General features: G+C 35.3%; 1 protein-coding gene across 1 annotated transcript; it reads right to left on the bottom strand.

Moving 5' to 3' along the window:
• Positions 1-4,042: 4,042 nt before the first annotated feature.
• Positions 4,043-10,590, bottom strand: LOC136802749 (class E basic helix-loop-helix protein 40-like). The gene is made up of 5 exons (XM_067059508.1): positions 10,481-10,590; positions 7,471-7,548; positions 6,145-6,471; positions 5,565-5,748; positions 4,043-5,428 (listed from the first exon to the last, which is right to left on the bottom strand). Exons 3-5 carry the CDS (start codon positions 6,439-6,441, stop codon positions 4,320-4,322), a joined length of 1,590 nt encoding a protein of 529 aa, XP_066915609.1. The 5' UTR covers positions 6,442-6,471; positions 7,471-7,548; positions 10,481-10,590; the 3' UTR covers positions 4,043-4,319.
• Between the last annotated feature and the right edge of the window lie 3,327 nt (positions 10,591-13,917).

Genomic DNA, 13,917 nt, shown 5'->3' on the forward strand with positions numbered 1-13,917 from the left:
TAATTCATAGAAATAAAATTGACTGAATTTTGTCGGATTTTTTAAATCAAATTTGAAATTCAGGCTGCAACGAAGCTCGCTTCAAAGACACAATAGAAGAAAGATGTCCAGTCGTTTATATGTTCATATTTTTGGACCTACCTCCGGGTGCCCCGGTGGAGGTCCTATAAATTAACCCATGTCCGTTCGTTCGTTCGTCCGTCCGTCCGTCCGTCCGTCCGTCTGTTACCAGCTTTTCTCAGGATTGGCTCATTAGTTTTTTTGGATTTTTGGCACAATGATGCAAAATGGTAATGCCCAAAATGTGATGGAGCCTGATTTTCGAAAAAAATTCATTTCCGGCCGAAAATGCCGGAAATATGCCGGAAAAACCGGTTTTTTGGCATTTTCTCAAGATTTCATCATTGGTTTTTTCTGATTTTTTGCAAAAAGATGCGTATTAGTAATGCCCAAAACTTGGCCGGGTCCGATTTTTGAGAAAAAATCTTTTCCGGTCGAATATGCCAGAAATCGCCATTTTTGCAGATTTTCATCGGACTTTCAATCGTCAATAGAACTGAGTTTTGAAGCCGGAACTTTCTAAAAATCGCCGGAGCAGCCCATTTTCGCCGGAAAATGGTATTTCTTGATTTTCTCGAGCTGTACTTTATATTTTTTTATGAAATTTTTCACACTGATGCAAAATGACAATACCTAAAATGTGACGGAGCTCGATTTTCGAAAAACATTTTTTTCCGGCCGAAAATGCCAGAAATATGCCGGAAAAACCGGTTTTTTGACATTTCCTCGAATTTTCATCTTTTATTTTTTCTAATTTTTTTGCAGAGAGATGCGTATTCGCAATGCTCAAAACATGGCCGAGTTCGATTTTTGAAAAAAATTTCTTCTTGTGGAAAATGCCGCAAATCGCCGTTTTTGCAGATTTTCATCTGATTCTTTCCTTATATTTCCAATTTTTTCACAAAAAAACATTATTAAGCATGATTCAATTGTCAATAAAACTGATTTATTCTTTCGATTTATTTTTTCCTTACAACCCTTTCCTCTCCCCCCATCAACAATCAATGATAAAATTTTTGCGTTATGCATTTTCGCTAAACACTATATTTTCTGACTGATTTTTTTCATTTTCTTCTCGAATTGCTATCTAACTTTCATCATCAGGTAGGTCAATTCAGCATCTAGCTTGTTATATATATATTTCATTATTCCGGACCTTTGGATGACTTTTTGGCCAAAACTAGGCTAGAACTTGTTTTCTGGTTATAAAGTATGTTGATTCTTGTGAATCTTCGACTGTATGGTAGTTCTAAGACAGCCTTTTCCGTTGAACTACTACAGTACTTCAAAGGTCCTTCTAATTATTTTTTCGTGTCAAAAATACACGCGTGAAGTTAGCATTATCATCCTTTAAGTGTAGCTTGTTTCTGGCATGAAACTCGATACTCGACTTTTGGAGTGCGAGTGTCTCGTGATTTGCTTACCCCCATTGGTCAAAGGTTATTTTTTCTCAAGTTAAGAGATGAAAAATATGAAATTTATCCATAGCATTAGCAAAAGCTTGATCGGCAGAAAATTTATCTAGAGGTGTGTTACAGGGTGTCACGGGACCTGGAAAAATTGAAAACTATCAATTTTCTGTGAAAAAATCTTGAAAGATCGTTAAAAACCTTAAAAACCGCTTGAAAATGGCGCAAAAAAACCTTGAAAACTCTGAGAAGAAACCCGTAGACACACACCATGGTTAACAAGGCCTGTATTTTAGAACGCAATGGGATTTAGTTGTTTTGAAGCCTTTACTACTCAGCAACTGTTTAGCATTAATTTTCTTAGATCAAAGCTGAGTAATGCAATCAGAACCTCGGTGTTTGATAAATGCTGGCGTAAAAAAGGACAATAATTTAAGTCTAAAATTACATCATGAAAGTACATCGATAATTATGATACAAGCTCCCGTACAAGCTAGCTTAATTATAGATGTGAAAACTTCCTTTTGTCTGTAAACACATTACAGGAAATAATAAATAGACCAAATGGTGCGCATATCTGTATCTCTAGCCATTGCTTTACGTCAATCTGTGGCTGACATATTCCATTTATTGCAATAACAAGCGAGGGTGCATGCATTGGTCGGCATTATGGATAAATGCAAGTAAACATTATATCGAGTTTCTTTATTTTCAAACACAGTAGATTCTTCTTTGGTGTCACCTTGGCACCTTCTAGAAAACATACGAAGTGATCCCGAATTCGTTCGTATTCCCGTGTTCTCTTAGCTATGTTTCTTTTTTCGTTTTTTATTGCTCATATCTTGCTTGGAAACAGTTAAGAAGACTAAAAATTTACATCCTGAAGGAAACGCTTATGTTTGTGCTTATATAAAAAAGAATATTAGGGAGACCTATTATTACAGTGAAATGTTTTTACATAATCTGACGTAACTACACCATTACGACTACATATGTTTGTTATGTAATATTCAAGACATCCCCCTTATTACTTTCTAAAGTAAAAAGAAAGCTAAGAGAGGGGGAAATGAAAGCTTTCTTGACATGCTGCAGATGGCTTCAGCTCTTTAAAAAAGTTTATTTTCGAAAAATAAAACTTGTTTGTTGATAGATGTTGTCAACTACTAGTTTAAAGACTGATATGATTTCCCGGACAGGGGGAGGTACTCAGGCAAAACGGGTGTCGGGTATGTGCGAGCTATTAAGGGTCACTTTTTCACACTCTCGAAATTCCCTCAAGGAGGTATACAATGACTTAAAAAGCAATTGAGGTTCTGTAAGGTAAGGGTTCCAAAATCACGACAATAAAAATCGGCTCCCTCAAGGGGTCATAAATTTTTGAAATTTTGGGTTTCTGCCACCCTCTCTAATTGTGACAAAAACGTCAAAAATTGACAAAATTTTCGAAATTCAGTCCCTCCAAGGGTCGTTTTCGAACTTTGGCTCTAAAATACCCGTCATCTCGCAACCCTAGTACCCCTGGCTACAGCTGGCTATAATTTACACAGTGAAAAATGAAAAATGCATTTCCATACCAACGCTGTAACAAATATTATATAATTTTAGCTTGTAATTGGTCTCTTTTTGTGCTATTATCTTACTCCGAAACAATTTTACTATACTAAAAATGGATTTATGAACATGCATGTCACGCTGAGTAGATTTAGAGCGCCATGATGTCACGCTAAAGCCCAGCGTTGATGACATCCCGACCGTCACGGCCGCGCTCATTGAAACATCTTCCTAATTTTACGTCGGCTTTAAACAGTAAAATAAATTCAGATTTAGGTTTTTTTCCTTCTCAAAATTAAAAACCCACTTTCGCATGGAAATATTTGACTTTTTTTGGGACCCTTGGGCATATGCTATCCGTTGACCGCAAAAATTCCAAAATTCGCAAATTGACCGTTGAAAACATTAGGAGTAAAAGCACTGACCTTTAAAGGTCAGTGGGGGTAAAGGGACCCAGTGACGTCACAGATTTTAGAAAAACTATAAAATGTGATATCTCGAGTTTGAAAAGGAGTTGGGAGGTTGGTGACCCCTCATTGGATCGAGAATTTTTGGGCATTTTCAGTCGATGACGTCAACAAAACAGAAAAAATGCCATATCTCGAGTTTGAAAGGGAGTTGGAAGATGGTTGGCCCCACATTTTATCGGAAATTTTGTGGAGAAGAGATTGGGAAGGTTGAGTTGTTAGTGATAATAAGAAAAATAACTATGACGTATGCGTTGCCGAGCGCTATTCACTCATCGATAAAGAAGAAAAAGTCTACTGCTTTTAAGCTCTGGTTTAGTCGGCGCAACTATATGCCAACTCTAGCAATTAGAATAGGCAGGGCTAAAAGTAGGCCGACTAAACCAGAGTTAAGGCGTCACCAATTTTTAAGATCTTATAGATTTTAAGAAACTTATTTCTAACCGACCGACCGGTCATTTTTTTTTCTGAAAGTCTTCCCGTAGAACAATAACTTGAATTTTTCTCGCCTGATGGAGGGTTCGAAATTCATTAAGCAAATCACAAGTCAGAGAATTATATTACATATTAATCTTTAGACCAAAGTTATTTTGTTTAAACAATTATAATAATCAAAAATTTCTCGTTTTTAAATTAAAAAATATTAACACTATAAATTTACAAAGATACTCAATTATCTATAAACAATAAATCTTTAAATATTTTTATCTTTAAAAGTTCAACCCAAAAATGTTTGAGCGTCAAAAAGACATCATTTGTATCGCATGGACTACATAGACGTTAAATCCTAGACTTTTCCGCCATCAAATAACGATCTTTAAAAACGTTGGGCTCAATACCAAAACTTATCTTTTCCATTAGACGTCGGTAGACCTCTCAAATAGTCTTCGTTTCTCAATTTGTACTTCAAATCAAAGTCTTTCACCATCTCCATATTGGCATTAATGTCATACCTCTGTTTTCGTTCCATAAATGAATTTTCCGTACTTGGCAGTCTATTTCTATCGGGTGTTGGACCACGAGGGTCGGGATACCCGTTCATGTGTCCGTTCATTCTCTCGTATTCTTTAGAGCGATCGTATTCTTTCGTCAGTTGAGGCGGTCGCTTTCCTCCGATTATCACCGGTACTTGGCGATCATCATGAAGTCGTTTCAATGGAGAGCTAGCAAGGGCGTGGGCGTATTCATCCGCCTTATGTGGCGGCATGAAAAAGTTGGGCGATGCTTTCGGTGATGTTAGAGGCGGGACATCCTTCCTTTTGCTCAGCACTGTCTCTATTGCATTTTTACTTTGTTTATATAAATAGGGCATTGAGAGATTTCGGCATTTTTCAGCGGACATGATTGCAGTGAGCGGAAGGACTGTGGTGTGGTATTGTGACGTCATAGGGTCTTGCATTAAACATGAAAGTAAAATAGGGCCTGGAGTGTCAGTCTCTTTTTCGTGTTCACTTTTCATTTTCTGTTCTTGATGATGGTGATCTGAGAAGGAAAAAGCATTTTGTCCGTTCCTCAAAGGAGGCGAGTGCTTCATCGAAATCTCTTCTTTTAAACTTCCATTTGTATAATTCAAACCATATTGGCTAGCCACTGTCATTGCGTTTACTTTTTCACGCTTTAACTTCTCCTTTTGAGCCGCCATGGCGTCATTCAAATCCACCATTTTCTTTTCACCGTTAGCCAAGGGTGATGGTGAGGGTGGTACGAGGACCATGTTTGGAACCTTCACATCCTCAGGTATACCAATAACTTTGGTCAAACTTTGCAACTCGTTGCCAGATATGTTGTAGACATCACTGATCTTCTTGATAATGTGTTCTGTTGCTGCTTTATAACCAGTAAGATAAATCTCTTTAGCTGATTCAACAACAACGTCCCGATTCGGACTCTCATTTCCCCGTTTACTTTCCGATTTACAATCTTTCGAAAGTTGTGATGGTTCTAAAACAAAAAGAAGAACTTCTATTATATTTTGAAAATGCTGTTTCATAGATTTTAGAAGTTGCTGTGTATAAGGTTATTATTTTATCCTCTTTTATTTCGCAAATTTGATTTTGAATGAAGTGCCTAACCTTACCTTTTTTAGAAATGTTCTCCAAGTATTCAACTGTCATTTCAAGAAGTTTAGCTTTTTGCAATCTGCTGTTCCCATTACATTTCATTGAGTCACGTGTCGTAGGTACAAGGCTTTTTAGTTTAACTAAACTTCTGTTAATGCGTTCTCGACGCCTTTTCTCAATGTCACGGTGTAGGATGTCTTTCTATAGTGAGAAAAAATAATAGATCTAGTTGAGATACATGCTTTTTATATAAGAACAAACGATATAAGAACATAAGACTTCGATGGCAAAAATAAAGAACAAGTTAAGAACATTTTATTTAATTCTTTGTGACTCTAAAACTCCCGATTTCTTAAAAAAATTGACAAAAATTCTCACAAAATGGTGAAAATAAAAACATGTTAATAACATTTTTAGCCCACATCTAGAAGTGTTACCAGTTGGGTACCATTTTTCTAAAAACTCCGATCAAAGATAAATGATAAAGCTCTGGTCTAGGATATATAAAGGTCAATGTGACAATCTATTTTCTGAGGTGCAGTAGAAGCGCGTCCTCAAGTGACGTCTAAGACCTCGAAGAAGATTAAGACCACTTACTCTTTTCTTTTCATTGGATCTTTCGTTTTCTTCATTCGAAGAATCATTATTTGTATTTGAAGCTGAAGACAACGGTAATGCACTATCACTCGATCCCTGATCCGACCCTTCATTATCTTCATCAATATCATCCAAATTTGAATTCTCGGAGCTAGGAGGTAGTAACCCACCACTGTCCATTATCACTTCATCATGTGGTTTTCGTGGTAGCGGCTCCACTGGCTTCACTGGTGATGACGCACCATTGCATGTTATTAAGGATTCGGACGTGGTGGTTGAATTCTCGGTGTTTGTCATCTTATGAATTTTGCTTATTTCTGTTTTGTACTGTAAAGGAAAAGGTTGTAAGTAGGTTTAGAATGCTTTAATAGAATGTCAATGTGGATGATTCATGCACTTTAGGCGTACAAACTTTCGCGAGCAGAAACTTTCTTAAATAATGATGAGACTTAAAAGTTAGATAACAGGAGATTTACCGGGTGGACCAAAAAGGGTTTCCACAAATTTTCAAATTTTGACGTGGTAGAGCGCTCTAATTGTGCTATCGACTTCGTATTTTGTATGGGTAAACTTTGACTTAATTAATTCAATTAAATTAATTAATTCAACTTAATACACTTTTCTCGAGATGTATAAATTTATTGTTGTCCTCGTTTTCAAACACATTTCATTGCTATGAAGTTATACATTTAAACTAATTTAAATTCCCAAAAGGCAAACATTAACTCTAAAACAAAAGTACTTGTAATTCAAAATGTCTCATGAGGTGTAAACAACACAATTATCATTGTGAATATATAATTTTATAGCAATGAATTCTGTTTGAAAACGAGGACAACAATAAATTTATGCATCTCGAGAAGAGTGGTTTCAATGTCAGAAACTGCAAACTTTGTACTACTTATGAGGTTTGTTAAGAAAGTGGTCAAAATTGACTTGTTCAAAAACTGACGTCAATTAAAATTCTTTCTTCTTCGTAAGCTCGATGGTTTGTACAATCATTTAAAGGTTTTATTTTTACATAAGTGTTCCCGTTTCATATCAGACACATATTTCATATCAGGACAGTGTCTTCCTATTGTTATATTATGCTGATATAAGCAAAAAGTTGTTTCTCTTTTCCTTTTTCTAACCAACCTTGCTTCCACATCCGTGTCAATCCAATGTGAATGAGTAAGTAAACGATATCACTCTTAAAAACAAAACCTTAAAACATTCATAAAGTTAAAAAAAACCATTTCTTTACAACAGATCCTCCAACCTCAGCAGGACTATTACATGTGAAAATGCCTAGCCAATCGAAGGCTTTAAGAATTATCTACTCACGTTTTTTATAAACTTTGTTATTCCTTCACATTTGTTAAATGGCTGTTGATATCGTCTGAATTCAAGTTCGCACGTTTTCTGTAGATAAAAAAATATTTTATGCATTTTATGCGTGACATTTTGTCACATGTTACTTGATGTTTTATTACATGGAACCAATCACAGAGCATCTCTCAGACAGATCTAAAAAAATCATAATGCTAAAAAGTGTGTTGGAGAGTATATTATATCATAATAAAAACTTATGTTTCCATAATCGTCTCGTATTGCTCGCTGTTCCTCACGTTTAGGAGATGAAAAGGTTGTGCTGTGCCAAGTTAAGTCTCCCTGTCTAGTTATTTTTGACATTTGAAAACCATTAAAAATCAGTTATCAAGGGTCACCCCTTGATTAATTGTAGAAAAAAGTACCATGTCCGCCATTATGGATTTGAGGGTGTTCCCATCTTCCTGGGGGTAGGGCTTTTTTTTGGTGATTCCTGCAGATTCCTGACATGTTCCTGGACCTCTGTGCAAAATTTCATCTCTACACCATTTTTGTCCCGTTTTTGGCGGTTTATGACTTAATTCTACCTGACTAAAACTCGAACCCAAGCCACCCTCCTACTGGAAAAACAAATATCTTAAAGGGATAATCAGATGGTTTCAAATGTTTTGAGATTACTTTAATGGCTTTGATCAAAAGTTCCAAATCTTTTTGTCTAACTCTTTTCCAAAGACGAAATACAGTATCAGAGTTTTTTGTTTTTAGCAAGAAAACAATAGAATTTCAACGAAAGAACTAAAATAATTAAAAGAACGCATTTTGAAAGATTTCAAATCGTCATATCTCGACTTTGGATAATTGTTTTTAGTGAAAGAAGGACTTCCAATTGATTACTTTGATAAGATAAATTTTTGCGGGTATTAAGTTTCGCAGTTGAGCTCATTTGAAGATTTTGCGGAGACTTCCCAGCTGGCACACAACGTTGTTTCAACGTTTTTCTAACGTTATATGGACGTTGTGAACGTTAGAAAAACGTCGAAACAACGTTGTGTGCCAGCTGGGCTTAGTTCGCGGATGACATTATCGGGAAACAGTATTTTCATGATCGTGTGTCTTTTTACTGCCAAATTACACATACTGGTTGTTGAAATACGCATTATTAGCGCTTCTTTGATGCCAGTTAACATTTTAAAAGTAATGATCTGACAATTTTGGAATTCTGTTCTTACGTGGATAAGACCTTTCCAAATTTCAATGTGGTCTTTTCGCGAATTATTATTTAATCTCTAAGAAAATTTATCCCATCAAAGTAAATTTGAAGAGTGCAACATCTATAATCAGTTATGATTACTGACCAATATCTTCACTCATATAAGCTAACCAACCATTTCCTTTACCAGCGAGTTTATGTATCATTTGCACTTTTGAGAACGGTGGGGTGATTGAGGCGATTAATCCACAGATCTAACTCGCAAAATTAAGGACTGTAAAACTGCTGATCTATCATTGTTCTCAGTCAGTCTAGATATAGACAAATAAATGCTAACCGTCTTCTTCACAGAAAAACACACATACGTTTAAAATCAGTACTATCAGCTAACCAAAATTTTAATCCCTTACGACGGCCCTTATAACGTCAATAAGGGTCGGCATAAAAGGGCCGATAAGATAGTCTTTGAATTGGACTCAGTGTCTTCCGAAAAGAATATAGTACTTGCTGTCATGGAAACATTAACTTATGACAAGGCTCTTCAAGTTTTTATAAGAGTAAAGGCTTTGGCATACCATTAGAAAAGTATTCTTACGCCCTTTCTAAAAGCATGCCGTTTATGCCCTTTTAAATCAAATGGTCATGAGTTATAGCCTTAAGTCTGTCATTTATCAAATTGGCAAATTTAGACCGTGTATATCCACTCGGGTTTGAAGGGTTAAGACTTTTACCCCGTTAAATAAGAAAAACGTTTTAACGAACTAAGATAAATATTTCGTGGCGAACGTACTTAAGTCAATACACTGAATTTGTTATAAATTCGCCTGCCCATAATCTAGTACACGTTTTTTTTATTAGAGTATCTAAATTTTTGAAGCCTTCGGATGTTCTTAAATGTTCGAGTTTCAAGCCTAAATGTTCTTATTTTCCCCATTTTTTATGTATTTTTGTCCATTTTCCTAAAAATTTGACTGTTTTAGAGTCTGCAAAGCCTTAAAATGTTCTTAACTTGTTCTTAACATTTTTGCCATCTAAGCCTAATGTTCTTATATAGTTTGTTCTTATAGAAAAACGTGTATATATCTTAAATTCATCAGCGTTAAAGGGACATTACAGTAGTAAAATGTAAACATTGCGCGAACCACGTGTCATTAAAGAGAACAATGAAAATCACGTGTCCAAAACAAACTTGTAAAACAATTGAACAATAAAAATTAGCCATATTTGGTTTGATTTTTTATTTTGACATGTGACATTTGTTTTGATTTTGTATCCGCTGCATACAGTTTGTTTACAAATTTCTCTTTAACTAGCGAACTCCTGAAGAATTGCAAACGATGATTGGAATTCCGAACATCGCAAATATCTCAAGCATATTTTAATTCTATCAAAAGAAAAATTATCTGTCTTTGACACGTCTGTCTCCTCGTGAACAGAATATACCTTTTTGGATAAGATACTGTGGAACCTACAAGTCACGTTTTTGTTAAAAAACCTAACAGGAGCAAGCTCCAATATCATACATTTTGTCACGAGACAATAAGACTATAGTCTACATTTGATGATAACTTAACATAAAGTGAAATTGAAAGCGTGGAAGTGGTGACCCTCTTATTGCTAGCCACTATTAAAAATTGCGCAACCACACTACAAGCCTCTAAGTTGTATAAGTAGACACGGCGTATGCCCTGTACGTGCTTTCACGAAATGAAAAAGAACAAACAAAACTCCAAACATCCGAAATTTTACTAACACATAAACATATCTCGATCCCCGATGATAAATATCAAACCGTAGTAAGCCAAAAAATTTTACCTTTTTTTGTCACTCAAAATATACTTCTTGTAAGCTATATTACATCTTCCAAAACTGTTTTTTGATATTTTGATTTTGTGTTATAAAGGAAATCAGGAAAAAAAAGTTTCAGAAGAGAAACGTAAGTTTAAAAGTCATTCCCTGAGAAAAGCTATTCTGGTCTGTAGAATTAATAAGTAGCGTAAAAGGGATTCCCTCTCTATTGATGTTCCTGATTGATAAATTTACAGACCAGCGCGATCAATTCTTATGAATTATTACATAAGTTTATGCACTAATTAAATTCTTATGAATCTATTTATCATAAGAACATTTTTCATGGTCAGTAAAATATAGATTTTGTTTCTGTGAGGTCTAAATTCCTACATCTTTGAATTTTTTAATTCCATTTTAGTTCGCGATTTTCGATGACTCTTTCTAATGTAAGTTTGCAGCTTTACTTTAATTTTATTATGAATTGACTGCGGGTTCAACTCTACAGCTTAGGTTCCTATTTATTCTACGTTTATAAGTTGCTTATAAAAGTTAATGTTTTCTTTCGAAAAATCCCCCTTTCATGAATGTCACGCAAAGAAATGAACCCTCACGAGATTGGTCACCCGAGATGTGATTTTTTTTTCTAATAAAAAGCGTGACCACATCATCGACGAAGTATTTGTGTCTGTATGGCCTCATGATACTCACTTCTTTTGCCAAAATATGTTTGAAGCGTGCATGCATAGACTATGTATGCCGTAGTCTAATGCAAACACTTTCTAAGAAAAAAAACCCAAAGCTGAAGAAAATCCGCAAAACGGGTTTTTCGCCAAAGGGAGTTTACACCGGTTGAGTTTGCATTTGTCAGTCTTCTAAACTCTACCGCCGATTTTTTCCCGTATACCGTCATTACTGCTGCAAACTCCGCGCATCTATCTACATTGGTATTATTATCCCTGTAACGAACGATAGTATCTCCTAGTTAGACTTGCTTGTACTGTGTGTTTACAGACCACTCTAAAATTGTTCTTTTTGAGAAAAACGAGTCCTGCTTTTGTATTTCAGGATTGAAAATGCTTTACACCTTTCTATAATCGGAAGAATAAGAATATGGTCATCATTTATAAATTTCTGTTCTTGCTTGAATTTTCTCGTAAATCCAAGTCTATAATTATTATTATTGTCTTGAAACATTGTTTTTCTCCTGTTGAAAGATAATTGAAAATGCAGATTCATTTTGTCAAGTAAAATATTATTCAAAAAGAGCATAAAACCAACTCACTACCCCCGTTGGTAGATTTCGTCTAACGGACGGACGCTGTGGCATAGTGATCATTGACCTGGATTGCTACACAGCTTACAGAGGTTTGATTCCCTCACAGTGGTTCACTTTGCAAGTGCCATGTGAGGGAAATTGGCGCTCATTGTAAGCGTCTATAGTTGACCCTCCATCGTGCAACTCATCCAAATAGGAATAGAAATCTAAAAACTCTTTTTCGTTAGAGAGAAACTTTCTGATTTGATCGGTATGGTATGTAACTGGATGAGATTACAACCTCTGATGTTAGTTAAAAGCTTTTAGCAAATTATTAGCACAATGATTATGCTTTCAGGTTGTCAAGCTTTCTTTACTTATAGCACGGTTTAACGTCCGTGGTTCCCGGCAGCTGGGGTTGGACATTTGAACTAGATTCACCATAAGATTCACCATCGCTGATAAGCTAGTCGTCGAACGTTTTAAAACTTATTTTCGTAATATTGTTGATTCCACCACAACCACCAAGCTCCGAGAGTAGTTCTCTCGGTTTTCTTGCGTTACAGGTTCCCTCCTCGGTGAGGGATAAAGCAAATGCGAATGACGTCTTCTATTGGATGAAGAAGGTGTGACTTAATTGTGTTATGGGTTTGCGCACGAAAATTGTGGTAAAGTACAATATACGCTAAATGAGTCTTAGTTCTATAATATTTTAGTGCTCACCGGTAAAGCTTTGAGCAGGTTTTGAGCAGCCAATCTTTTTCAAAGTTTGATTCGTATTAGATCTTCAACTCATTGCTTCCCATTGCTGCAATCACAAGTGACGTTTCTCCACCTTTGGTGCCCTTGAAAATAACTTTAGCTGCTGAATCTTTTGTGAGGTCGACAAATCGCGGAATTTACGACTTTATTTTCGCGAATTCAAGGAAAAAAATCTTTTTCACAGGCATAAACTTTACCAAATGACCCTTGTAAGAATTTTCAAAAAGCATTAAATCTTGCGAAAAAGGCTAAAACAAAAGCACGGCGGCAAAACATGGTCAAAATTCTCCCACACTAGCCTCAATTTAGCTTATATATTGTTTTTATGTTGCCAAACCAATGGATATTCATAAATGTTATGGTTTTCCAAAAAAAATTCAAAATTTGAAAATTTTCAAAACTCGTTTCCAGTCCCTTTTTTGGCAGTTTTTTGAAAAAAACGAAACTAAAAAAGTGTTTTTGAATTTTAAAACTAATTTTATTGGAAAGAGGGGAAAATTCTGCGTCCGAAAATGGGGTCACTTTTATTTTTACAAAAATCTGAAGCCGAAATATCGAGTTTTAAAGGTTTTTGAAGACTGGGACGAGGTTGCTAAATTTAAAACTGGCAAATTTCCAGGGGGTTATGTCGAAAATTTGTCAAAATTTTTTTATTGGCTTAAACGACTGAAAATCATCTTTTCTTTTGACAAAGTAACATTCCAAGAGAGTTAAAGGCGTAGTTTTTTTCAAAAAATAAGAGGAAAGATTGAATTTTATGAGAGTTTCTACTGAAAATTAAAGTTTAAAAGTTATTTTACTCAAAACTTTAGTTTTTGAAATTCCACACCCTATTTAAACACCCTCTTAGAGTTGTCGTAAAATCACCAAATTTGGTAGGGAGACTCCCTATGAAAAAATAACAATTTTGAGCTTTAGAATTTTTTTTATTCCGATTTCCCGATTTTTAATACCGGAAAAACCCGATTTTGACCCCCGTCTTTTTAAAGAATGTTGCCTAGCAACAAGATAAAAGCCTAAAATGAAAAAGTCTCAAGCCCAAAAATTTTGCTTTTGTTTAACCTTACTTCATACCAAATTTCAAGTCTGTAGCTTATCGGGAACATACTGTTTAAATACCCCCTAAGCATTTCCAAGCAAAATTGCCTAATCGATCGTTGTTTTTTACCTTATATGGGCATAACTGAAAATTCAATTTCTAGACCTGTCTCGACTTTGGAATTGATCTAAATAAAAAGTGACCCCATTTTCGAACACTACTCATCGAGAGCTATCGGATGAAGGTATTACTTTTACGCTATTTCGAAGTTGTTTTTCATTCAAAATTTTGATGACGTCATTTTCGGTCACGTGATAATTTTTTTTTCTAAAAGATTTTTCAAATTTTTTTGGAAAACTGTTTCAAAGGTTGATATGGTAAAAGAAATGTTGTGTAGTCTATTGT

Source organism: Clytia hemisphaerica, unplaced genomic scaffold (assembly GCF_902728285.1).
Source record: "Clytia hemisphaerica strain Z4C2 unplaced genomic scaffold, Clytia hemisphaerica genome assembly, whole genome shotgun sequence".
In the NCBI taxonomy this organism is placed as follows: domain Eukaryota; kingdom Metazoa; phylum Cnidaria; class Hydrozoa; order Leptothecata; family Clytiidae; genus Clytia; species Clytia hemisphaerica.